Here is a 26,738-nt window from a genome sequence, read left to right as displayed (position 1 = left end):
AGAGAAAGAAAAAAAGGAAAGACGAAAACATAGACATGACCACACCGATCATTCTTAGCGGTGGAACCCAAAGTAACGCGAGGCATTGGATTAGGCGTTGCCGTCGTCTTTTCTTTTTTCTTCCCTTCACAGCAGGCTCTTGCGACCACAGGTTGAAAGTACTGATCTGTCGCTTTCTTTAACTTCTTTATGCCTTGAATCGCACACCAAGGATATTGGCTGTGTGAACTCCCCAGTGCTTCTTTTGCAAAAATATCTCCTCGAAACTCCAGTTCATGGAAGAACCTGGTCGCAAACGAGACTCTTCGTGATTTCATGCTTATTCTTTTTATTTTAAATCTATACTGGTTATGGTGCTTAGCTACCGCTGAATGTAGTGGCACACAACTGATGCACGAGGCCAGTTAGTGTCTTCACCGCGGATGCACCTCGCCACCCAAGCGGAACGCAGCGTTCGTTTTGAAAGGCCGCACAATCGCTTGCTGTTCGCGGAAAGCAGTCGCGACAGTAGCGAGAACCGTTGCCTTCGTTGCCTTCTGGGCGGCCTAGTCGTGCTCGGATCGCTCGTATCCCTCCTCCGCTGTAGACTCGCCAAACCTTGCTCAAACAGCCCAGTGCTTGTCATAGAGAGGAACAATTTTTCTACCTCGAGGGCACGTGCTTTGAGGTGCGTGATGACAGTAACTGTGCACGGCTTCGGCTATGAGCCAAAGAAAATATTCTCAGAAACCTCCCATACAAGCTTGCGAGATATAGGAAATGGAAATATAAAGGAAAAAAAACAACACCGAACAGGTGTAGAATTCGGACTGTGGCTTGCCGGATGTGCGAACAGGCTTCAGTCTGGCAGAATAGTTGTACCAGCCAAATCCCTCTATCACGTTGCAATGAACCATCTTTGAAGCGCATTATAGACTAAAAGAAAATGTTCTTGGGCGATATTCGCACAACATGGGATGCTAGCTGTATAAGATTTCGCACAGCCTCTATTTTATTTATTCAACACTACAGGCCTTTACGGCCCAAGCAGGAGGGGTCACTGTACAGAATGAAAATAGAAAATAATTTCAAAACACTTGTTCTTTGGGCAATAGAATATGAACAAAACAAGGACTAAACGAAATGTAAACTGAGCTCTTCATTAAGGGAAAGTCATGAGCATAAACAAACAGATGTAAGCCAATTGATGAAATATTCAAAAATGAAATGTCAGAGATGCAGCAAGGAAAAAAAAAAACACGATCAGTTTGGGCAACCAAAAGGCAGACAAGAAAAACATTTGAGATCAGCAATTCAAGGTTTCAGTTGAATCAGTGTTGGTTAGAAGAGGCAGAGGTGTAAGTTGTTCCAGTCTGTTATTGTGCGAGGAAAAAAAGGAATGTTTAAAAACATTAGTTCTGGTGCTGCATGGCGCTTCCGAGCTTAGCAAGCGTCTCGGCAACTGGCTCGTCTGGCTTCTCGTTGCTCGATTGTTGTCTCGGCAGACTCTGTCTCTCTCTTCAGCGAGAAGGTGTGTGTGTGTGTGTGTGTGTATGGCGTATTTACTTAGGTTAAATGCAAAACCGCCGCTGATGGAGCTTCGCGAAGAAGACGATGCTCAATGCACAACGCGAGAGTGTGTTGCAGTCTTACACGAGGCGTGATGGGCTCCTGCGATTTCATGTCTGGCCAAGACGACAAAGGCGACGATGTATACTGCACAGCACGAGGTTACACAGCATGACGCTGATGATGACGGGGCTCATCCCTTTGTATTGGGCGGTCACAATGAATGTGTCCTAGCCTAAACATGAGTATAAAAACACACGTATAAAAAGAAAAAGATGACGGCGCAATAACAGTGTGGAGCAGGCTGTTTCTCCTCACGCTAGTTCACATTTTCACGAGGTGTGGCGCTGTTACCAGCAGGTGTTCGTAGTAACGGCAGCGTACTAGTACGTTGCGCCATCTGCGGAACGCATGGGGCACTAGATTCAGAAATAACGCGGAATAACGCGAAACATGTAAATAAACGAAGTAGAAGTCATGGTCTAAAAGAAAAAAAAAAAAGAAAACGCTACTAGCCTGCCGCGGGAGAATTTGTGGGCTTTTATGGTGGATCTTTACAATCTGTACAAAAAAAAAATCTGTGTTTAAAAACTTTACCCTCATTTTTATCTGTGTTTTGGCATCTTCTCTTTCCAAGTGAGGTATTACTGCACCTGCCTATTTTGCGCTGAATTATAATGCTATTTGGCAGGTTATTTTTATTTCGGCTGCACTCAAAGCTGGCCGGAAAAGCAAGGTTTTTGTAGAATTAAAAGGTGTTTTAGACGAAAACGTTTACTCTTGTCGCAGGAGCAATATGTACAAACAATGAAACGGTAGGGAAGAGACAGGTTTAGGCGCCAGAGGCCTCTGCTCTCATATTTGTAACCACGTCAGTCCTAACGTACATTCACTGCTGTTTATTCGTTGTGCCGGAGATATCTTACCCGCCTGTTCCCTCTTTCCAGCTGCAAAAAGAAAAAAGAAAACAAAAACGGAGTTGGCGGAGGACTGCTGCATGGCGAATGCGTTTTTTACCCGCAATTAATTCTTATCACCTACAAGGCTGCTATGGCGAGCGTGCTGTACACCTAGCGCGTACTCTCTCATTAGCACTAATTGCACCTTAAATGCTGCGACGTTAGGCACTGACGTCCCCGAGTTGTCCTGGCCGTTGGCTAGCATTTCACTCCTTTTCTGTTGCGTTACGTTGATCCCTCTTCTGGGTGTCAGGTTGTTTTGCATCCGAATTTCTGTCGCCAGCGCACACATCCCGCGGGCGTGCAGGGTCGTTGATTCAGCGCAGTCTCGCACGTGATCCTCGTTGTCTCTCTCCTCTCCCGCTGGGTAGAGGTGACGAGATGGCTAAAAGAAGGTCCCGCTGAGACACATTCGTGGGGGGTCAATTAGAAGTGTAATTAGGCTGTGCGCAAGGTCCCCCTCGTGGGTCATTACACATTCGCCGCACCGGTGGCCCAATGTGGACGGGTGGCCGAATAAGGCGTGCCGTCAGGTTTTATTCCTTTTCCTTTTTTGTGTTTGCTAGCGCCGTGACCCTTGAAGGGACGTTCTGCAATGGCCTTGAGGGCAGGGCGCCGAGGGTATGTTTTATTCCGCGGGCCTCACGTTCTGGGTGCAGACACCGGTCGTATATGCTATGCGGGCGCCTCACAGGCCCGCCGCTCCACCGATGCCGTCTCTCACATAAGTGGTCATTGCGTGTATACTACCTCCAATAACGAGCAGTGGCAGAAACATGCCTTGTCGGCTCCCGATCCTTGTTGGCAAGCGGCGGCCGTCGTTTCGCGGTTATGGGACGCCTGCATGCCTGCATGCCAGCCGGTTTGTCACCTCCGCTTCTCACCTCATGGACATGTGCAATTCAGCTAGAGCTGTTTGCGCGTCTCCTAGGGGCGGCATCTAAACTGCCCGTTAACGACTTCGTTTTCTTTTTCTCTTTTTGCTTTCGTGTCGAACAACCAGCTTGGTAATGCTAGCTACCCCGTAATTTCCTGCGACGGTGTTTGTTGCGCGCTCTGTGCGCTCCGCATTTGTGACTCGAGTCACTCGATTGAGTGATACAGCTATGTTCTAGCCATGTAAGCAACCAACTGCCTAGGTAATAAGCTACTGATGCGTGCGAAACTTTCTAGTGCAAACTACCCTATTAGCTAAATGGCCGGCAATGAACCCTTTGGGATTGCAGTAAGAACGATGCGGTGTGTGCGTAGTGTCTGGCTGTCCGAGAAAACAGTCTGTCTACACGCTTTGTATATTCGAGTTAGGGGCGTGCAAACAATCCAAATTTCAAATACAATTTGAATATGTTTTTATTTTATTCTTGAATTTATGATAGAAGAACTGATATTTAAATTTGTGTTAATATTTGCAAATTACTGAATACCGAAAATAATCGATTACACCACGCTGCGCGCTTCACCGCAGTTCTTGATAGTGTAGCGCAGTGAAGCATCCTCAAAGCGCGACGGGGCCATTTTGTGAAGAGGGACGTTCCCTTTTGAGAAAAGGGTCTTCCCTACGCTGTGCGCAAAGCGAGTTCGGAGCACTTGACGAAACCAGGCAAAAACGTTGTTCTCACTTTCATCTGAAATGCAGATAGCTATCGTGCTGGCGTTCATCAGATTAAACTACTGCGCTTCAACTGTTTTCGGTAACTTTTTCGTGCCCATTTGATAATTCGAGCTTTTGCTTTCATTTCATTCGACTTTTTTTCTGGTCAAATGAAGGCCGACTTAACGAGAATTTACAGTATTCAGCAGCGGCATGACAGCCGCACCCTGTTTCATCCAGGTCTTTCCTGTAAAAAAAAAAAAGAAAGAAAAAAAAAGAAAAAACAACTGGCGTACATAATTCTATATGAACTTCATCCTGTATTTTTCAGTACAGCATATACCTCTGTGGAGCTCTAATTTAATTTTATTTGCAAATTCTACGGGAAATTTGATAAAAACAAGACGAACAATGTTTGGTGTCTATACATTTTTCGCTTTCTTTCTGCTCGATATTCGAAGGTGTTTTGTTTCCCATATTCGTAACCCATGCGTATTCGAAATTTTCAAGATAACCACTCTGTTCGTGACGAACAGACCGGCTGGCCCCTTTTACGACATTAAAAAAAAAAAAAAAAGCATCACGAGGCGAAATAGTTATTATCGCTTAAATGGAACGGCACATATGTCATTCTGCGCAAAGCACACGAGCTTGAGAGTTCGTCAAGCTTTCCATTAGCAGCTTTTGAGCCAAGCGCGTACATTGGCAGCTACAGATGTGGCTGAATGGCTGCTTCTCTTCGCGACACTATTAAAACTTCGAAGAGGCTTTCAAATAGCCTTTGTTGGCGTTATTGCGTAAGGTGGTAGCCCCTTCTTTATGCGTTTGGCCAGCAAAGTCTCGCTGCCGTGACGTGCCCGCAGACCGCTGAGCCTCTGTCAATGTTCCCGCTCACACGGCATAGGCAAACAAGAGACGAGACAAAGAAATAAACGAACACTGACTTTACTTTCCTGTCTTCCGCGCATGCGCGCCCGTAGCCGGCAATGCACTTCGCTCCTTTTGAATGCGTGCGAAACAGGTCGCGCGCAACGACAACAGCTTCCGGCGGAGGTTGCTCTGTCGCTTGCTGCTCGGCGACGGGGCCAAGAAAGATGCGCGTTACTTTGAAGCGAACGTGGTGAGGACGAACGCGAGGTGACCGCTAGCCGACTGCTTCGCACGCACCGGCGGCTGGAAGTCACCACCGGAACCGGAAATGCCTCGTGCCCACCTGGGTCCCTGGGAGCTGACCCCTATTATTTCTGCTCGGCGCCCTGCTTTGTCTCGGCTCTTCCTTTGGTTTCAATTTGCGTTTCTGTCACCCTCTGTGTGCCTGACCCTCCTTCTTTCTCTCTCACGTCGTCGTCGTCCTACCATCAGCCCTTTGTCGCCTGGTCCGCAAGGGAAACCTTCCCTCTCCTTTTCCATCGTCTTTTCTCACGACTTGCGAACGAGAGGCGGAGATGCAGGCATTCCCGGAGGAAAAGGCATTCTTGCCATCCCTCTGGAATTTGTTTTCGTCGCGCGTTTGCATGCTGCGCTCCAGATAACCGCTGAATAGAACAGGCGCCGTGTGATGAGACTGTCGTTCATGCGCCTATATTTATACTGTCTTTCTTTTATGAGCGAAGGTTGCGTTTTTCACCAATGCGCAGTGTGGTGGTTTTAGTTACATGTAAATACATAAAGGAAGCCCCATGAAGCGTGCATGTTGTCGAAACCACCGTCGTAAAGTTGTCTTTCATATATATATATATATATATATATATATATATATATATATATATATATATATATAAGCAGATCAATCAAGGGGAAATGAGGGTGCTCGTTATAATGCATGAAGGAAAGAAGCCAACAGTCGGCGAGGCCAAGGAAAGCGTTGGGGATGGTATGTTTATGTCATTTTTTTTTAATGTTTACTTCGATAACCACAGAAATTAGTAATGTAATCTGTTTAGGGGAAAGATAATTAGACACAAAGTAGAAGAAAAAACAACGTGCCGATGGTGGGATCCGAACCCACGACCTCCGAATAACGCGTCCGGTGCTCTACCAACTGAGCTACATCGGCCGCTGTCCCCCCTGCTACTTTCGTGGGTATTTATGTTGTCTGTATACGAACCTTGAGAGTGTTCACCAGCGCCACCCTCAGCCCTCCTTCCTTTCCTTCCTTCCTATATATATATATATATATATATATATATATATATATATATATATATATATATGTATATATATATATATATATATATATATAAACAAACATTAAAAAACAAACAAAAAAGATGTGTGAGGCATATATAGCTAGCCATCACTGCCTACACTTGAAAATTAACACGTAATGATGTGTTGAACTTCAAGGATGGGGAAAGGCAGGTGCACGGCCAACACGAAGCTGCAGAAGAAACAGGGGCGAGAAGCGTCCGAAACCTAATAAAGGTTAATGTCCTGGCAGAGACAAAATATCGCGGGACGTCTTCCTAAATGCGGAGGACCTGCGCGGGGACAGACGGCCGGCTCTGAGAAAGCCGTCCGCAATCAAGCGCGCATACGGTCGCGCGAGAGTGCAGGGCGCGCAGAAACGGGGGCAAGTGCGGGCACCTGTGCCCCCTCGGGAAAGCGAGCGCGGCAAACGAGCTGGGCCAAAAAGAAGGGCGAAGCGCAAAGGTGACAGCGCCGCGGCGGTCGAACAATGGCACCGCGACGGCGCAAAGCCACGCGTGTGGCCACTCGGCGCGGATCATCGCGTGATGGCGGCTTCTCCTCCACTTTCCCCACGTCGTTTCTCTAAGTCTGCAGCCGCGACCTGCGCCTCTGCTTCTTGTGCTCTCTCTTTTTTTCTTTCGGGAAGGGATGCGAGGCAAGCGGTCTCACGATTTTCGCCGACGACTGCGCGTTGTCTGGACGACAATCGCACCAGACTGACCTCCTATCAGGCGCCGCCTGCAGCGGGATGGCCAGTGGCGTGCGCAACCCTTTAGCACTGAGGTGCGCGCCGTTGGCTGCTATTAAAACAGCCCGAACTGAAAAGAACCCGCGATGGACGGACCGCGTCAATCTCTCGATGAGGGGCAAGGGCGAGGTGGTCTCGAAAGTTGCTGCGCGGAGGTCAGCGTAAGGAGATGGGGCTTTCCCGCACTGAGGAAGAACGTCTGATGCCACGGCACTCACATTTGGGTCACGAACCTGGACCCATGCTCACGCGATATTTGCTTATGCATATCTTATTACTTACTCTTACAATGTACGCTCAAGAACCTTGGGGTATTCCATCCGGATGTCAGGGCTTCTCGCCCTCAAACCATCTTCATTATAGGGCAACTCCGGAGGTTTTTTGACATTAGGATATTCTGGTAAAACGTTTACCGTAGGTTCTCCACTCCGTCCTGACGTATTTTACAATATTTGGGTACCTTGCGATAACTCATTCGCGCGCGACACGATTTTAAAATATGCAGTTTTCATGGCTTCAGTTGAGACAATTTCTGCGGGCAACACTGAGTTTCTGACGTCACAAACATTATACCGGTCTTACTGTCCACTTCCCGCGTGATTATGAAATTGTGAGGCTTAAGCTACCTCGAACAATTTATGCAGTGCGTCATGATTTCCATACTTTATTTCCACCATCCAACGCACGTACGAGTGTTTTTTTAATACTGTGTGTGACGTCACCATTTCGTCAACTGGGACGTCATTTCTGGCCGTGAAAGCAGTTTCGGTCTCAATTTGCCGCTTTTCCTTTTTAAATATAGTTTTAATTGGAATTTAGAAAACAGTTTTTGTTTTGTATTGGAGTCAGGACACGCCGAAGAATGTAATTCAATCAAAAACACAAAATGAAGAAAATGCCACCGGAGTTGCCCTTTAAGTTGAAGTAGTGAAGTTTTACTACGTTTTTATCGGCTGAAATCAATTTTTTTTAAGGAAGTTGACATTCGTTCATGTTATTCTTGAATTGTTTCAGCATGTTTTTTGCTTGTAACGTTCACGTCCACTTTACTCTTCATTTTTCCGGGTATAGAAAAAACGCAGGGCCAATGACTAAACGCTGGTATGTAGGTAGCTTTCCTAGGACCTTTTCTTGTTTTCAGTTATGTATCAATTAAAATTACTTTCTACCTGGCTATTACAGAGCTCTTCGTGTCTTAAGCCACTATAGATAAATGCTAGTAAATGCAATTTTCCAGCGAACACTTGCTTCATGCGCGTACAAAGAGTCCGAACAATATCGGGAAGGTTCTCCACTTTTTAACATGTCCCTCCTTCCTTGTCTTGTCAAGCTCCGGAACGGGTGATCTGTACCACTACCTGTCGTTCTTCCAGATCGTTTAATTATCATAAGTTCGACATCTCATAAAACTCAATGGCATTCCAAAAGCATCGAGCGCACGGGTGTGGATGGACTTTATGCAAAATTCACTATCGCTGGTTGAAGTCGGAAGCGTGTAGCGAGCTTTAAAGACGGCTCTGAGAAATAGTGGCGTAAAAGGCGCAGTGTTTCGCTTATAACATGAAAGTGTTGACTGTAAGGTGATAAGGCTTGTTCTACAGCATTATTTCTTATAACCTATTTGTTGGCTGAAGGCATTCCCATGTTTTATTTCCTTGCCAGTTTGTTTGAAAATATGCTCTCGTCTCTTGTACGAGCACGTGCGCGTAACGGAGCGCACTCTGGTTCTTGTCGTATCCAGGGCGTGAAAATCAAGATGGACGAGGCGGGCAACATCATGATCAAGCGCGCCAGCAAAAGCAACGTCTACATCAAGGAGATCTCGGGAGGAGACAACAACAGCGTCAGCGCCGACATCATCCGCAACAACGGCCTGCTCGAGTACGACAAGCCCGTCAAGGTGAGGAAGGTCTAGAACGCTCTGTCAAACAACCACGGTACAGCCCTGCGTCGATAGGTGCTTTTTAGCAAGAAAATGACACGGGGCTGTTAAGCTTCATGCAGATACTGCGATATGTTGTGCTAACTGCTGATCAGCATCCCCTTCCGTACTGATATGTCACACGTTCCCCTTACTCCTTAACAGTTTAACTTTAGTAACAACTCAGCGTTAGAAATTATTTCAACAGTAACGAAACTATCAAACGGAACATCTCAGGGAGTCTTGTTTAACATTAATATAATGGCTATGGCTTGGTAGCTTGCCGGGCTTGCCAGCAAGGTATAACCGAGCATTTCATGAAAGTTTTAGACGGATAATTGGTTTTTGAGATTTGAGAACATTTAGTGCTGGAACTATAGCTGATAGCATGCAGGAGGCTATAGCATCGCTATAGAACGCAATGAGCGCTCTAATAACCCCGATACAACACCAGAAAAAGTATGCGGACCAGTTCCAAGCATTAAATATAGTAGCACAACCTCACTTATTGTTTCATATGTGCAAATGGGGCTAATTGATTCAAGTTTAGGAACTCCGTTGAGCAAGTTGATCAGGGTCGCTTGCTTTGTTGAAGCCTTGAAACACAGAACGCGTGTTGGTGCAGTTAAAACAGCAATGCGGGAGCGCTACGTGCTCTCGGTGAGGCATAGGTGGATGTCATAGAGCAGCGTCTTCTGTTCTGTCCGGAACACGGTGTTTCTCGCAAGAAATGCAGTGCCGACTACACTACTACACTTTTTCTTTTTCGTGACTCGCGAATTCGATTTGAGCCTTGACCCACTCGCGCACTAGAAGTTTCGCGAGCTCAAACCCTTCGCAGGCTTTCATTCCTGCTTGTTATGATGTCACTCCTGTTTTTCGGGGCGCACTCTGAGATTTTTTGCATACACTATAAATGTTTCCCATCGTATTTTCACGTACAAAAAAAAAAGCACGCGTTGCGTCATACACAGCAGTCAGTCCTTGAAGCGCCTGCTCTTCCACGTCCCTTGAATCGTGTTGTAAATATAGACGTACGCGCTCACACGCACCTCAACTTATCTTGCCGCGCACCAGGAAGATCTTGACAATGAATTTTCATTACGCTTCAAGGCCACGCCCTTTCTTTACGGCGTCGTGGGTGCTGCGGCCCACTCGTTCGATGAGCGTGTACCGTTGCACGATCGCACGAGCCCGCGTCACCCATCGTCTTCCAACCGGCGGCCGATGAATGCCCGTGGGAACAGCCTGTCACATGGGAGGGGGCATCGAACACGAATGCCCGCGGAAACCACTGTTTCATCGCTCGACTTCGTATACATAGGCGTTGGAATCTTTACACGTCGCTCGTAAATCCGTGTCGCTGACTCTCTCAGAAAGAGTCCCTCGCGGTTTCTCCACTGCTGGGCGGCACCGCCCCATACGCCTCTGATTCCTTCAGCGCTTTACGATGTCGCTTAATTCGTTCCGGTACCGACGACAGCGGTGACAGCCGATGACACATGCGATACCGCGATACGGAGTTGGGCCGAGCGTCCCACAGGGTGTACAGTGGCCGGGATAAGATTCGAAAGAACGGACGGCGAGTGAAGATTGAAGAAGGGTGTGCCGACAAGCGCACTAAAATGGACTCATTAAATGGCTGCGAACAGGACAAGCGACAGCCGATACGCCCCCATTCGATGTCAAGCCGCCTGGCTGGGAGTAATACGAGCGCTGCCGTCAGGACAGCAGCAAATGCGAGCTGATACTTCTTTGCTCTGGCACTTTTGTCGACCGTATCGACCTGTAAAAGTATTAAAAGAAACGGGTGAAATCAGTGAGCTGTTTTTCGAAAAAAAAAAAAAAACTGCGTTGGTTGTCGTTGACCACTTTGGACTTGGAGAAAGCTATAGGACCGGTTCAGCACGCCAAGCGAAAGAGAGAGAAAGAGAACTAGGGAGCAGTTTTGTCTCTCCTTCCAGCGGGATTTTAGCAGTTGCGCAATAAGCGCTTCCATCTGATACAGAGCCAGAGCGTATACGTCGACTGCGAAACCCGCGCGGACAAACTTTTATTGTTCTGAGCTTGTGCCAGCGGAATTCCAGCGCGTGCAGAGAGCGGCGATCTCAAGGGTTTCGTTATAAAGAAGAAAAATGGCGGAGCGGCTCATCCCTCGATCGTCGTGCGCGATACGCGTGGGCCCGTTCCTGGACGGCGACCAGGAGCCACGGCGCGTTACTATATACCGGTACCCTCCGTATACGACGCGCCGGTCGTTCTGCCGCGGTCTGCATCGAGCGGCGATCTCTGCGCACGTACAGGGCGAGGAACGCTTTCACTTTCAGGCCCGCTCCATCTCCCGTGAAAAATGGCACCGTCATCGTTACGCCGCCGCAGTGGCGAGCAACGCAAGATCTTATACGGCTTGGGCCAACGTTCTTCGCAAAGCTGGCCGCTACCACGATTAGCACCGCTTTTCCGCTAGGGGGCACGCACCGACATCCGCCGATGTCGCTGGTGATAGGGCTTTTGAAACATGTTCGGAGCCTAGACCTCACCGGGAGTTCTTCTCATGATGAGAGAGAGGTGACTTGGCGCGCGGCCTTTTATTGCGACATTTTTGCGCGGCTTTGGCTGAAATGGCGCGACAAACACGGTTTGTTTCGTTGTATACCGTACCTTATTTGGCGGCTAAACTTTCGCTGCCCTTTCATTTCGATGTGCATACGTACAGTTCGTACTATATATGTGTACGACTGTGATATTTCGAAGATTGTGCAACAGGAAACTGCGAAAAAACGATCGGAAAACTGCATTCTCGTATTTTGCTTTCGATAAGCGCCGCTATGTGAAAGGTGACGAATCATTTAGATCAATCCTGCGCATGTAAATATTTTCTTTTTCTTTTCATTTTGACTCTGAGCAGTTCAAATCTCTACTCGAACACGTTTGTTCTCGGCACTGTTAGAAGCAACATTACAAATAATGTCCACGACCACCTGGTTCGCAATGTCTGACGGTACACACAAATGGCCGAGCAGTCTTCATCTGCATTCAAGGTAGACAAACACGTGACAGAAACAGTGCCATTCACAAGGTGAGCAGTACTCAGAACGTTAAGTAATTTCTTTCTCGCTTTTTGCGTGCGAGCATCGCTTCTCAATACCCCCACAGCTTCCATTTCCGTAACGAGCACGCTAACATTCAAACTATTATATTTTGCAGCTGTTCGACATCAAGAAGTTCCAGCACAACGTTTCCCGTGAGCTGAAGCGCGCCTACCCGGACAGGAGGCACCTGGAAGCGCAGTGCCTCAGCTGCGTCTGCTTCGTCAAGGACAGCCCCGAGCTGCTGGACTGCGCCGTTTGGGTCATGGTCATCAACATCGTCGCCCTCGACATGCTCAAGACCAAGCTGCCTCCTCCGAGTGAGTGCGCGAATTATGACCCTCGACACTGTTACTGTACTCGTTAGAGATGTTTGCGTTACTCCGCGATAAATTCTGCCCAAGCTACGCCAGTGCTTACCAATTTTCATAGGGCATCGATGTACTTCACCTGACACTTCGCGCATGCGCACTAACACCTGGTAGACCAAAGTGCGCAGGCGCCTCGCCACAGGCTGCGTGTGCTTTTTGTCATCATAAGAGAGCGGACAGGAGGTTGTTACAACTGCTGAGGATATAATTCGCTCGTTACGAATCGAATCGTACACGTCGGCGCACAACGCCTGACGTTCTGGACGCGTTTCCGCTTATATTAACGGTGCACAATATTTTCGACACGTTTTCACATATATGACCTTTCTATTTTAATTTTTCCTATTTATGCTACGCGCCCATGGAACAACGCCCACAGATTTTGCAGGCTGAGTCACCAACGCGGTGAGAAGTTGCCAGTATTCACGAGGATTGCGTTCTTTCGTTGTAATCTCGTGACGCCGTGCATCCGTGCACACGTGTGCCGAAATTCAAGAGCTGCGAGCATCTCCCTCTTCCTGTTGGCAGCGCAGCCTTGTGATGCCCGGCCCGCCAGAATAAACAAAATCAAAGAGGGCGGGAAAGCGTATAGGTTGGAACAATGCCGCCGTCCCAATCTCCCGCGTCCTGTCGCAATGACGCGTCTCCGTGACTGCGTGCGTCGATAGATGGGCGTCGAACAAAACGTGCCAAAACACAAGGTGGAAGCCCCATCCCTCTGCACAGGCTAATCGAAAGAGCGCGAGATCATCGCAGCAAACACTGGAGAAGCGCGCACACTTCCTATAATCGCGCCTTTTTTATTACGTCTAGTGTGAGCCAGCCAACTGTCGCTTCGTTGTCGCCCGTCTCGTGTCCTTTTTGGCACCGAAGACGCAGCTGGCAGCCGACACCCACGTCAGGCTCTGTCGCACTCTGATCGAGAGACATCTGCCCAGATAACGCAGGGTGAACAGGGCGCGCCGCATTTATAGGGGTTATCTTTATTCAATTTCATCCAACGCAGCGCATCACTTAGAGATGAGGTGCTTGACTATACATGCGGAGGCGACCTGCGTTAGAGGCTGGGGCATAGGATTGGCGTCGTGTTCACGACGTACCCTTAATTGTGCACCCGGCGTGGCGCCACTGATTCGCAATGCAACGGCGAGATATCTCGGGAGGTTCTACTCATCTATCGACCGACACTGAAGGCGACCTCATGCGCGTGGAGAGCATACCGGCGTTGAATGCTGAGGCACAATGGGTAACGGGCCGCCACCGCGGTATATGCCACTCACCGCACTACGTGATCGTGCTATCGCGGAAGTATCATGGCATTTGCAGGAACACCTTCACACATTACGAACAAAGCCAGAATATTCTCCGAATGCTCACCACAGTTGACTGAGGCACTCAACACAAGTGGAAATTTTGGTTCACCGGAACTGAAGGCGGCATGCATGTAGCCGGCGATTGGAAATCAACAGCGCCAGAAAAAGACCTGTATCAAGTGCTGGTCTAGCAAGACCAAAAAAAAAAAAAAAGTGAAATTGTTTGCATTATATTGTGGTTTTCAAACTTTCAGTCGCTTTCTTTCGGACAAAAAAAAAAGATATATATATATATATATAAACATCAGAACGTCCTGCTTGACGTTCTGATGTTAATCATATTTATACGCTTCTAGGTATTCGAAGGAGGTTATGCTTGAAGATGGAACTGAAAGCGTGGTTTTTCCCCGACTGGCTAGAGAAATGTAGATTTAAATGCACCTACTATCTTTGCCACCGGTCTGCTCCCCAGCGGTTAAAGCATAATAAGCTACAATCACGAGCGCCCACATCTAGTTAAGGGCAGTCACAGTTAAGCGCTATAAATTCCTGCACGAGTGCACTCCAACATGAATCAGTCGTACTGCGTTTCCTAGGATGACATAACACAACAACGTTGCAAAAGAGCCCGTGCATAAATATTCTCCCGCAACATGTGTGTTAGTTACCAACGTGTTAAAGCTTAGGCGACAGGCGTGTCAGTTACAAGGAATCCTAACACGGTTCATACCTCGTTATCGACAGCGCAAGGTGCAAAAAAAAAAAAATGAGAGAGATAAACGCAGTGCTTACGGAAAACGCACGCCAGTTAAACGCCTCCCGTGAAACATGAACGCCGCATATACAGAGTGTCTGTCCTTGCCTCTGGATGTACGTTCAGAGGCCTGTAATTACCACACCGATACAGTCGGAAAGATGTGAGCTGCCACTTGGAAGCATGTGGGCAGCAAATAGGGGCATTGTTTCTCTCTGGCCGTTCGACGCTCAAAACAATTAAGATGGCTGCAAATAACGAGAGGGCCTATGGAAGGGGAACCACAGAGGAAAGAAATACTAATACAAACGCGAGCAGGAAAAGCGTCGCGGCACTTTCACCGCACAGACATCCTCTTCTATGGCGCTGCCATTATTTATGAGCATTGCCACCGTCTCCTGGCTCCGCTTTGCCGGGCTTCTTTGCACGGCCCGCGACGACCTTTATCATCACGCTTGTAGACGAGGGCGTGCGATCCTCCCTCCTCGTCCGCCTCCCCCCCCCTCCCTTTTCGCTCGTGGCACACCCACAGTGGTTCGCACCTGGGATAATTCCTGGTCGCCCCCTCAACGCCACCGCAAAAGCAGCTTCCCATGACTCAGGCACTGGGGATTCCGACGCAGAAACAATCTAGAGCGAGCGCATTATCCAACCCTCCTCCTGCCTGCGGCCAGAGACCGTTCCGGCCGACCATTATTTACCCGCGCGGTCATTGGGCCAATGGGACCGGGCGTCTCTAAATTAGAAGAAAAGGGTTGAGCGGCGACCCGGCCACGAACGCCAGAGCAGAGCCGGTCATCGTGTTACGGGGAAACGCGGTGCGGCGTAGCGCGGGCTCTTTGCCATGCGCTACGAGATTTCCAAGACCACGACGTGCGGAAGCCGCAACCGGGAGACGATAATCACAGGCTTCGTTCCCGAGTGGACGAGCCGGTAGCTACCGTACATAGACGCGGGGTCCGTGTGCTGCCCACACCACGTCCTGGCTGACACCATGACGTTGTCAGCTCTCCCCCTTCTCTCGTCGGGGCAGGAGCCAAGGCGAGCCGGACATAGAGAAGTTCGCTGGCCGTCGCAACAGCGTGGCTGCGCAGCGACGGCTCCACCTCTCCTGTTGGTGTGGATATCAAAAGTTTAGCGAGAATAGACGGGGAGGCAGCAGGGGAGATCGGGGTCTTTCTAGCCTTTCGCGGCGAACAAGAGTCCAACGGAGGAGGCAGTCAACGACGCCGTCTCGTTATAAGTACACGTCTCGTGGACAAGATCGTGCCTGCAATCACGTTACTCTCCCCTCCTTTTTGCTTCCCCCCTTCCACAAGTACGCGCAAATTCGTTCACGAGTGCAGTTGAAGGCTGCGGCTGTAGGAAGCAAAAAAATTCAAAATACCCACGGTGCCCCAGTGTTGTGGTAGAAGCCTTTCCGCGAGCGCGCACTCGCGCGCCGAAGGGCGCTGCCCCCCTCCGGCCAAGGCATGGGCGTGGCCGCGTTCTTTACGCGCAAGACGGGCAAGTGCTGCCTCCGCACGCGCGCCGTGACCGACCGCCGGACGACAACGTATCGGAGCGCAGCAATCACGCTCAGCAACGAGAGCCAGTGGCACATCTATTTTTTTCTGGAGCACGTACGACGCTCCACTCGAGCTGCAGGGCCTGCGGAGTGAAAAGAAAGCGCGCGGATTGCGCGAATTTCGCGGGTCCACCGAATGGCCACCGCCATCCGCGAAGGAAACCTGACACGCGAAGCCTCGGCGCCTCTGAATGCCACGTCTCTGATCGAAGCATCGTCTCAACTTGTGCTGAGGGTGGCGATGAGGTGGAAAGGAAACCTTACTTGGAAGCTGATGAAGGGGCGCCGATCGGTTATTGGCGAGTGCCCTCCGGGGATCCCGGATGGGTGTCTCACTCACTCTCTCTCCGCGGCGCCAAAGTGGGGAAATGACACCTTGGGAGCCCGACTACATGGAGTAGAGTAGGCATTTCGAGTTGCACCCTGTGGTGTCCTTGATTTCACTTTCGATGGAATGCTGGCCCAGTAACCACAGGGCCCGATAGCCTCCTAGCAATCAATATGTCCCATTCGCGTCTGGGGTGCACGCGAACTTGCTCGAGCAAAGTCAGCCGCATTCTTTGACGGCATCGGTGAGTAGTTGCTCGATGTTTAGCTCGAAGCTGGATCTCTAGGCTGAGCCAGAATGGGACTCTGGCTGAGCGTAGCTTGCCGAGTTTAAAACTCTTACCTCTTTCTATGCTCGGGGACATCGACCACATTGTTCACTGGTAGCGCTTGCGCGAATAATCACTCCACTCGCCAAGCACCAAACTCCCCTTTCTTGGTTATTCACTCTTGCTTTGATTAACAGCTAAATGCAAAGACATTCTTCGCGCCGCCGTTATGGGAAGTTCTGCGAATACTTTGATTAACTGAACTTCTTTTCTAATTAGTGAACTGACTTGTGCGATTCCTCGCTTACTTATTGCGCCGAGCACTACTATATATTTAAGGAATGTTGGGGAAGTAGTTATAAAAATAATTACCGGAGTCTTCTTTACCACTCTGCAGACATAAGGCGACACTTTTGTTAATTCCTGGTTTCGTACACAATATTCTTCTGTTCCCACCGGTTACTCGGCGTTGAACACAGCATCCCACTACACCTCAGAGATGTGTTCCAGCATTGTAATAATGGTGTGCTCTTTGCGGCTTCGTGACAAGCGAACTGACTGTGCCCTCGTGCACCACAGTGTCCAAACGCCAGAGCGCCCCGAACCTGATGAGTGTGTTCGACCGGCCGCCGAGGCTGCCGGAGGAGGACCCGTACAGTCTGCCCGGAGCCGTGCCCCGCCAGCAACAGCCCCAGCAGCCCAAGCCGCCCAAGCTGCCGCCGAGGGACTTGCCTGGCGTCAGTGTGCCCAGGGTCAGACACAATCCTATCCTCGACCTCTTCCTCGCGAACGGAACGCCTGCATGCATACCAGACGGCCTTCGCTGCGCGGCATAACTGCATAACTGCTGGGCGGCTTATTACGAGAAATAACTGCTTGTTAGCAACACTGCGAGAACAACGCTTGCAAATGAGGCGCCGCGTCTCGAACAATCGCATTAGGCATGCATTCAGTCCTTCGTCGTTAACAAGATCAGTATAACAAGACAAGCTAGAACAGATCCCGTAAGCCCCCTTCCCCGCTAAGGCAAGACGTGCCTCCATTCAGAGGTCACTTTACCCATCTTACTAGGGCGTCTCTGGACGCGCTAGCTATCAGCGCAGTCTGCCAGATAGTGCGCCTTCTCCAGGCGGCGTCAAACGCTCCAATGTGCGGTGCTGTAGCCAGCCGTTGCTCAAAGCCTTCTCCAATGCGTTCGCAGCCCGACTACGAAGACGTGGAGCCCATGAACCGGCCACCACCCTCCAACAACCGGAAAAAGAACCCCGGCTTCTACGGTGAGTCCTGCACTTTGTTTTTCTCATATATAGTACAAAAGATATCGTCATTTATTGTTCCTTGCACTGAATTGTATTTGCTGCAATGATCGATCCTGAAATAGCTTTGGACATCGCACGAACGAACCGAAAACCACCCTAGCGACAGCAGCTGCAAGTAGAATTGACTACCACCACACCGACTTATGAGTAGGACGAATCATTGGATAACCAGTGCTTAGTGTCCTAAAATGTGGGCCCCGGCAAACTCTGTAATAGATGCTCAAGGAACTGTCATCGTATTGCAAAACACATTCTCCGAGCAAGTCCGAAAAGTGCAAAGACACATACTTGCGATATTGTGGGCTGGTTGATGTCCGCGTGCATTAGACACGCTCTGGAAACAATTGACAGGGAGAGAAAGTTGATTTTATAGGGTAAATTTATTTTTGTCGCCAAGAAGAGAACGAGCTTGTTCCACGAAGGCCAATTTATCGTCTAAGTGATCCGAGATCAACCAGGCACCTTTGGAGGTTTCGACTGTGTAAGGGGTGCTTGTTTGGCGACAAAAGTCGGAGTGTCAGTGAGACTCATAATCCCAAAATATTCGCACATCTATTACATCGGGAGCCTCTTCAGAGCTGATATCGGTTTCTGAAGTATTCTAAACAAGCGCGTTCAGTTGCCGCCCCCTGAAGTAAAAACAAAGAGCTAATGCAGGCTTTCTACGTCGGTCGACCGCTTTGCTTCCCCAAATGCAGACGCTCGTTGTGCCGCCGCGCACCTTTAAAGCACGAATGGCCGCGCGTATGTCAAGGGTTCACGAGACGATACCCCCTAGCCGAAATAGACACCTTTTAATAAACTTTCTGTCTACCTAACTGCTGTGCCGCTTTCCTAACTAATGACTCAGCAGCAATATTTTAAAACGTTATATTATGGCCATAATTCGCGCAATTTACGCCGCACGTGTCCACATAGTTCCCCCGGCCGCAGTACATGTATCTGTGGAGAAGTAACATACAATTTTACCATTTTATTCCTGTCTTTTTTTTTTTTTTTTCTTTATGTGCGGGCAGTGACACCATGTTTGGGGGAAGTGTGGAAAAGCCAACTTAACGAATTATGAAAGAGGTCTACTGCCCTATATGAGCGAAACTGATGCGCAAGCTTGCCGCGGCTTCTCCTTGAACCGTCGGCATTCCGAAAAATCGGAGGAAGAGAAAGAAAGATGAGCACGGCCTGCCACCAAGGCCGCCACTGCCTACGCTTTTTGGAAAAACGAAGACACTTATCCTGCAAGACCTACCCGAAGAAGAAACAGGCTCGCGTGTGCAGTAAGTGGCAGACGCCCCTGGAACAAAGACGGTGTCACTCCCTCTGGAGCTGTGCACAGTTCAGCCTTCGCCGCCTGGACAGAGCGAAGCCCCCGCACTTTCGGTTTCGTCTCCCTGCTTGCGCGTGCCGCACTGCGCCGCGTGGACGACGGCCCGTTTTGGAGCGTCTTGGCGGTCTCCGCGTTGGAGCCGTTTCCGCCGGTGCCACTGCGACGACCGCGGGGAGGCCGCGCGAAGAGAAACGAGGACAGAGCGTAGGTCGTGCGACGAGCTCGCTTCCCCGCAGACAGCTTTGGAGAATCCGCGCGCGCTTCGTACTAGACACACACACACACAAGTTCGTGGGAGGCCCTTGAGAGTGCCTCCGGGGGTTTCCTTCCTACTCGAAATGGGACGTGCGTGTCCTGCCCTCGCACCGTTGTATAATGCCAGCGCCGACACACGCACGCATCCGATGCGCTAGCTCGTGCGAATTTTGTCTATTTTTACGTTTTAGTGGTTCCTTTTCTAGAAATCCGCCGTGTCGGGCCAGGCCTGAATGGAAAAAACGCCGCGGTCTCCACGGTGGAGATTGTATAACACACGGACGAATCTCAACAAAGGAGCGCCAGCGTAGCCTTGAAGCGGGTGCTGAACGGGCATGCGTCGAACAAAAAAAAAAAAAAAAAAAAAAAAAAAAAAAAAGTCCAGTTTCTCGCGCGCATCTAATGCAGTGCAAATGGGCAGCGCAGAACACTTGAGAGTAATGCGAGATGCGTATTTAAATATGTAGTTCAACCTTAATACGTCCCCTTGCAGTTTCACTTTGGAAATTGTTTCATAAGGCGAAAACGTCAGAACACTGAATTACATTAAGTGGAATAGCGCCGGATAAAGTATAGATGCATCATCCGTGGCTCTGTCATTGCATCCGCTATAGTTGTTCAGTGTTGCTTTGCCACACAAGCAATCCAGAAACATAGCATAGCAACAGTATACCTTTCGTCGTTGAGAGCAATGATCAGGCGCACATTAATAAGTACAATTGTTCCATAAGTCCGCACGTTCGTTTCTACGCCAAGGCACTCGAAGCTGGGAGGCCCACAGGAGTTCCAGAGCGGCCGCTAAAAATATTTCTGCATGGCCCGGTAGGGTACCAAGTTCCCTGTATTTTTATGGCAAATATAAATGCTTGCCTAGGCTCCGCGTCCTCACAGCCGCTCAAAGATGTTACTGGCAAGACATCCACACGAACACCTGCACTGCTCTTCGGCACATAAAAAGGACTCTTGAAAATGCATTTTCAGCTGTATAGAGTAAGGTTCCGAATGACACTTTTCACTTCTTTCTTGAACCTGCAGCTTTCGACGTAATCAGCTCTACATATGAACACCGATAAGCTCTTGCTTAAAATAAAAACTTTCTTTCACTCGTAAACACGTTGTTGAAAGTAAAATGTCATTCTAATTACACAAAGGCAACATCAAGGTGATATTTAATAATGTTCCTTCGGCGAGTGCTAGCTGTGAGAAGAAATTATTTTCGTACTTTTTTTTTCAAAGACAACTTTATCTTGAAATATACTAAACTGCTTGTCGCTTGTGATTAGCCGCAGTTCATGGGTTTTCGTTTACGGTCTGTTCGGGACAGCAGTTCAGTAGTATTTCCGTGTCCCCTACCACCGCCTTAGACACTATGATTAACGAATTTCTTGATTTGCTGCCTCGTGGCCGCAGATGACCCGTACTACTGTGGCTTCCGGGCGCGCGTGCCCAACTTCGCCAAGCGCGGCCAGGATGACGGCCACCACGCGGCAGCAGGTCCCATGGGAGGCGCTCCCATGCCGCGAAGCCACAGCCAGAACTACCTAAGCCTCTTCAACAAGGGACCCGAACGATCCATCTACGACTCGGCCTACGGGAGCTGCTCCACCGTCACGCACCGTGAGTGGTCTTGCTTAGTACGCGAACGCGTCTCCCTTCTTGACTCGTCTTTACGCAGTTAGAGATGGAGTTGAGAGGCCCGGCTGAGTACCACTTGCACTCAGTTTATCAACAAAATTGCTTCAGCGGAAGACAGATTAAGCTGCTTGGTAACGATTCATTGGCTAGTTCAACAGCGCAGAAAAACAGGTTACAGTAGGAGACAGAGTGGAGTGTGTCCCGTCTCCTACTCTGCCCTGTTTCCTTGCGATGTTGAACTATGATGAAACGTAATTTCAGGATTTCCGTGAAAAACGAGCAGCTTTGGCACACCTAACTACGTGGCTCTTGCCGAGGACAGAAGCACCGAGAACAGACAAAAGCCTGTGGGTACGTTGTTCTGGGAAAGGTGTTAAAATCACCCTTCGGCCCGGCGTGTATACGTTTTCAGTACACTACTTTTCATATATATATAGCATTGATTTCTGAAGGTCATCGATGCCGGATGCATGTGCAACCAACTCCTGGTTAACAAAATGGCAGGATCATTTTGTGTCTATAGGGACGAAATTGAATTCTCGTAAATAAAAAACACAGGTACGGGTGTCACGAAGTTGCGCGGTGCCAGCTGGAAGTGTCTGTAAGACCATTTCTTGCTTCTCTCACGCAGTGGAATATTTTAATAAACGACCCAGCAGCCTATTTTTTTTTTTCGTTCGAACAATTTTGGATGGCTAACAAATCAGTAAATAGACCATAAATGTGTGTTGTTGTTGTTTTTAATTTAAGGCAATCCGATGGCCGTGGCTGCATTTAGATAGAGGAGAAACGGAGAGGAGTTTGGGGTGTGCTGTGCGATGGCAGTGAAAGACACCCAGGTGGCCGAAATTACTTCGAAGCCCTTTACTATGGTACTTCTTTCTCTCTTTTCGCTTTCACGTTCACCTTCCTCCCGTCCCTTACGGCGAGCAGCAGGTGTCTACGGAGAATTATGACAGATACTGCGCCTCTTTGCGTTAAAGCAGTTTATTTATTTGTATTAAATTAAGGACGTAATTCCGTGAGTGTGGAAGTGTGCGCTGTGCGTGAACTGCTGAAGTTGTTGAGCCAATCGTGACATGTGAAATAAGGAGTTCAAGTATCCATAAATATTTTTTCAGAATTTCCTCGATGGTTGAATTTAATGCGTGTATTCAGGCGATGAACCTGTACTCAGGATGCATGACTTATTCGAGACTACTCCTTGGCATGAAAGTCCTGTGAAATAAAAAAAAAAAACGCATGTGTGGTATGAGTTGTGCGGGGATTGTCATCGAGGGTAGCTGGCGTGGATTCCTTGTCGGAACATCGTAGAAGTGCAGTACAGTTTAATGCAAGGGCGCCAAACATCGCAGGCCTCCAGCCAATCGTCAAGGTGATGCGTTCTAACGTAGAGCGATAAACGCTGTTTCACGCTTTTACTGAATCCCGCCACGCTTTCTTACCCCCTGAGAAATACCATATATTGAGTAATAAGAACTAGTTGGCTGCAGACATACTACTTTTTCATGTGTCCATGCTTCCTGGGAGACTAGAGAGACGCTTTATTATGTCTTCCTGTCAGCGTTAAAGTATGACAACATGTTGATCAAGCTCATTGTGTCCACAACCGATGTTCATTTTGTCTCTTCTCACGTCTCTGCGCAGACGCGCCCGCAGCCGGGGGCTTTAGCGGAGGGGGCAGCGGTGGCTCCAGCGGCGACGACGACTACTCCAAGATCTACGGCCGCATCAGGGGAGGACCGAGTGGGCCCTCTTCGGGCTACGGCCAGCTGCCCCGAGAGGTGTACGTGGGAGAGTGGGAATGACAGGCGGCCCGCGACGGGGTAGCCCGTCGTCGAGGCCGCCAGCCTCCTGCCCCACTGCCGCTGTCGCAGCAACAGAAGCAGCAGCCCCTCGCGTCGCGACTTCCTCCGCCATTGCCGCAGCCTCGAAGCTCGAGGTCCTTGCCTACCGGCACCGTGGCACCTCAGCCGCCTCCCGCATGGAAGCCCCACAAGAGGAGTGCCCTGTACGGACGAGTCAGAGCCGTCTTCTCCTCCAGGAAGCAATGATCGGGCCAAACGAGAATCTACTAAGGAACCGCCAGCCGAGTGTGATCTTTTCCGCAACCGCCAGCCGAGTGTGACCTTTTCCAAATCCAAACCTCTCTCGATGAGCGCAGTGGAACGGTCTACCGTAGACGCGCCCTTGTCCCTACCACAAGGACTACCACAAGACAAGGAACAGCAAGGGACAGCCAGTGCTTTCTTCGTGCGTCATGACAAGTCTAGCTCGGAGGGTTCGAAAACGCTGGGCTTTTTTTTTTTTTTTTCAACTGTAGTTCAGTTTCCACGTGCCTTCATTTTCATTACCCTCTCAAAGCAGCCGCTGTCACCGTACTGGGAGCAGCGTGGATATCAGCAAGACGTCCCGTGTCGTTGCTTCCACTCACCGCGAAGCCATCGGGTAATCCAGAGTTGCGGCTGTCCTCGTGCTTATCGCCTGTCCAGACTGCGACACAGACGCGCAGAAAGGACGGATATTGACAAAAAAAAACTGTAAGGAAATGTGGCAGCAGGTGAAGATTTGATTGCAAAAGAATCGCTTTTTTCTTCACTCGCCTTTTACGAAAGCTCTAATGTTTCAAGTTGCTCGAGAAAAGGTGTTGCGGGGTTCAGATTTGCTGTTTTGTTCCCCTCCGCCTGCGGTGGAGAGAGACAACAGCGGGTCACCTGGCTGCGGTAATCGTCACAAACTCAGAGGCTTCTTTGTGCAACGGAAGACCACATTTGGCGAGGCAAAAGGGGCGACGATCAAAGGCGCAGCTTTTGAGAAAGACTCACTTGCGGGGCAGCGTCGGCGGCTTGAGCATCACTTCCTCGTCCCATAGAAACAGTGTGCATATCTCTTGAAGAGGCTGCTGCTGCATCATGGCTGTCGTTTTCAGCACGAAAATACGTTTTCAGTCTTGCCATGCAGTAGTTCGTCGGAGTCACGAAGTTTGGACCCTACGGTCCAGATGAGCCGAGCATCGGGTCCACGGCTCAGTAAGGGACAAAGTCCTGTTTCTTTTTCTTTTTTTTTTGTTGAAAGTTTCTATTGTCTTTTAGTATGCGTGTGTTTAGTGCCCGTGTGCGTATGTGTGTGCGGCAGATGGAATGAGAGAGGAAAAGCGAGTGCCACAGTGTGCGGATCATGCAGTCGCATCCTCAGTGACGGAGGTGAAGACGAAAAGACACACAAGGGCGGCTTTGTGGCCAGTGTGCTTCGATGGTCGAGTGATAGATCGGTACTTTACATTTTTATGTTTTTTTTTCTTCAATGAAAACTTGCGCGTTGGACCTGCTGTGAGACTGTTGTGTACAACCTGACTGTGCACTTAGGAACCAAGCAAACAGATTCGCCGTTGCCACCGACTCCCGCGACGTGCGCATAACTGCAAGCATGTGCTTGCGATGTTTGTTGTGGTCTTGCTTCCTCTTTTGCTTTATCGTTCAGGCCATGCGCAGAGGCTTTTTTGCTGATGAGTGCGGCAGGCGATCGTTCTCTTTGTTCTTTTTTTTTCACGTTGTTATCCCGCTTGCCTCTGCAAGACAACCTACCTTGCACTTCAGCGCGAGCGCGTTTCCGCGTCGCTTTTTATTGCATTGTGGTTATTGTGGTTATTGAAAGCAGCAGAGATGAAACATCATGGAGCCCTTACAGTCGTTCTTGTCGAGCATGCCGGGGCGTCGGGCAAAATCATCCCGTCTCTTTTTCAAAACTTCGTTATGGTCAATTGTAAGGCTCGCTGAAGTGAACCCGCCTCTATTCGCATCCTTCGATGTTGAGAACCCCGATAGCGCTAGTTTTCTGGGCGCCTCAGCATTCGGATAGTTTGGAACTGAATTCGCAGCAGCGCCTGCATACTGAGGCCACAGGAAGGTGCCCATGATGTTTCCATTACCTGCGCGTGTCTTCTTTGCCCTGGTTTGTTGCATTGTGCGTAATATTTGTTATTGTTACATCGGAGCCCCTCGCTTAGCCCTCAACTGTGTAGATAGCTTGCTCAGTGCTTCATGTTATCCTTTTCTTGTGTAGTGTTGTTGCAGTATCTACTAAGATAACTTTTCACGCTAATGTTTTTTATTAATGATTTTACAACAGCCAACGAAATGGGTCAAGAGCAAAAATAGTCCCTGGGAAGAGGGCGCCTTCAAAGGAAGCAGCAGAGTTCGTTGTTGAGCTCACTGCAAATAATAGAGATCTTGAGGTCACTGCATCAAAGGCAGCCCTAAGCAGCTAGAACAGCTAGCAAGGGCCTTCATGCTGCGGCTAATCTCTCAAGGGCGATGAAAGTTTGCTAGCTATGTTGGTCCCCGCTGCCGTCATCTGTTCGAGAAGTCACTGTAGCAACCATTTCTGCCATCTTTCTTCAAACCATTACCGCAACGAGAATCACTGATCCGGGCCCCTCCTTAGGTTCTTCGTGTAAGCGCGAAATATTCTGATCAAAGCATACCCCCGGCGTACCTTTACTTCTATCAGCCGCTCACGGAAGCTCGGAGGAACAGAAACTGTAGAAAAATGTGCACCCGATTTTCTTTTGTATTCTTCCGCGTTCTGTTGTCCAGTTTATCGTGTTTTTTTCCTTCTGTCCTTTATTGAAAGTTGCGTTCCACGTTGCCAACCCACTGACGACCTCTAATTGTGCTCCCTACTTACATGTCCTGTTGTTGACGATGATACTGAGAATGCCTGGTAACGTTAAGTTAATGACCTCGAATCAAAGCCGTTTTACTTCGTCCTGTTGTGGTGAGAACGTGAGATGGATGACGCGCGTGTCGCCGGAAGGTGGCGCTCGCCACTCTCGCCAGGAGAAGATGGCGCGTCGCCCATATGAGAAGATGAAAAACAAGAAATACTGCCAAGCCTGTTGTTGTAATTACAAGTTGTTTTGACTAATTTCTTCGTTATTTAATGAACTCGTATATCTTGTTTCATTTTTTTTTATTTCGCGAAAAGTTCATTGCTAATAAAAAAACGAGACTTTCAGACGTTAAGAGTCTTGCGTTCGATTCAGTTACTCAAAGTTTCGAAGGGTATTATTCTTTGCATGCTAAGGGACTGTAACGCACCGCAGGATACACTAGAGCTAACCCCAAAGGCAACAGGGTATGACAGGTGGTCCAAAATCTTGGTCTAGCTGTCCTGAGCAACCCCAAACATAGCACGAGACTAAGCAACAACATATGTGCAGACACCTCGCCAGACTTAACCCTGGCTAGGAACATGCGAAATAGAATGTGGACTAACACAGGACACACGCTAAGTTATATCTACCACTTTTTGACACAACAAAGCATAAATCAGTCTTTAACAACGTAAAAATTACGGACTGGGTCAAGTTCAGAGAATTAAGCGAACAAAGACAAAGAAGAGAAGAAAACGGACCCAGTAATTGAAAATCTCGGTGGCTTTATGGAGTCGCGAAAAATGGGATATTAAGACTACCACAGCCAAAATGACCAAGAAAGAAGATGGACGAATCATTGACTCTTGGTTATCGCACAAGTGGGAACACATTTCAGCTTTTA

General features: G+C 49.0%; 1 protein-coding gene across 2 annotated transcripts in view; it reads left to right on the top strand.

Annotated features, from left to right (window-relative positions):
- exp (expansion) overlaps positions 1–26,193 on the top strand; it is a 334,236-nt gene extending 308,043 nt beyond the window's left edge. For both annotated transcript variants that reach the window (XM_084602706.1, XM_084602707.1), the window contains exons 5-10: positions 8,778–8,936; positions 12,165–12,366; positions 17,227–17,399; positions 17,849–17,924; positions 20,956–21,162; positions 22,828–26,193. In XM_084602706.1, the coding sequence (XP_084458832.1) occupies positions 8,778–8,936; positions 12,165–12,366; positions 17,227–17,399; positions 17,849–17,924; positions 20,956–21,162; positions 22,828–22,988 (978 nt within the window). In that variant the 3' untranslated portion in view covers positions 22,989–26,193. The remainder of the gene's footprint in view (positions 1–8,777; positions 8,937–12,164; positions 12,367–17,226; positions 17,400–17,848; positions 17,925–20,955; positions 21,163–22,827) is intronic.
- The last annotated feature ends 545 nt before the right edge of the window (positions 26,194–26,738 follow it).

Source organism: Amblyomma maculatum, chromosome 4 (assembly GCF_055883805.1).
Source record: "Amblyomma maculatum isolate TAMU_Amacu chromosome 4, ASM5588380v1, whole genome shotgun sequence".
Classification (NCBI taxonomy): Eukaryota; Metazoa; Arthropoda; class Arachnida; order Ixodida; family Ixodidae; genus Amblyomma; species Amblyomma maculatum.
Note: the sequence above shows the minus strand (reverse complement) of the source record. Positions and strands in the feature narration are given on the sequence as shown.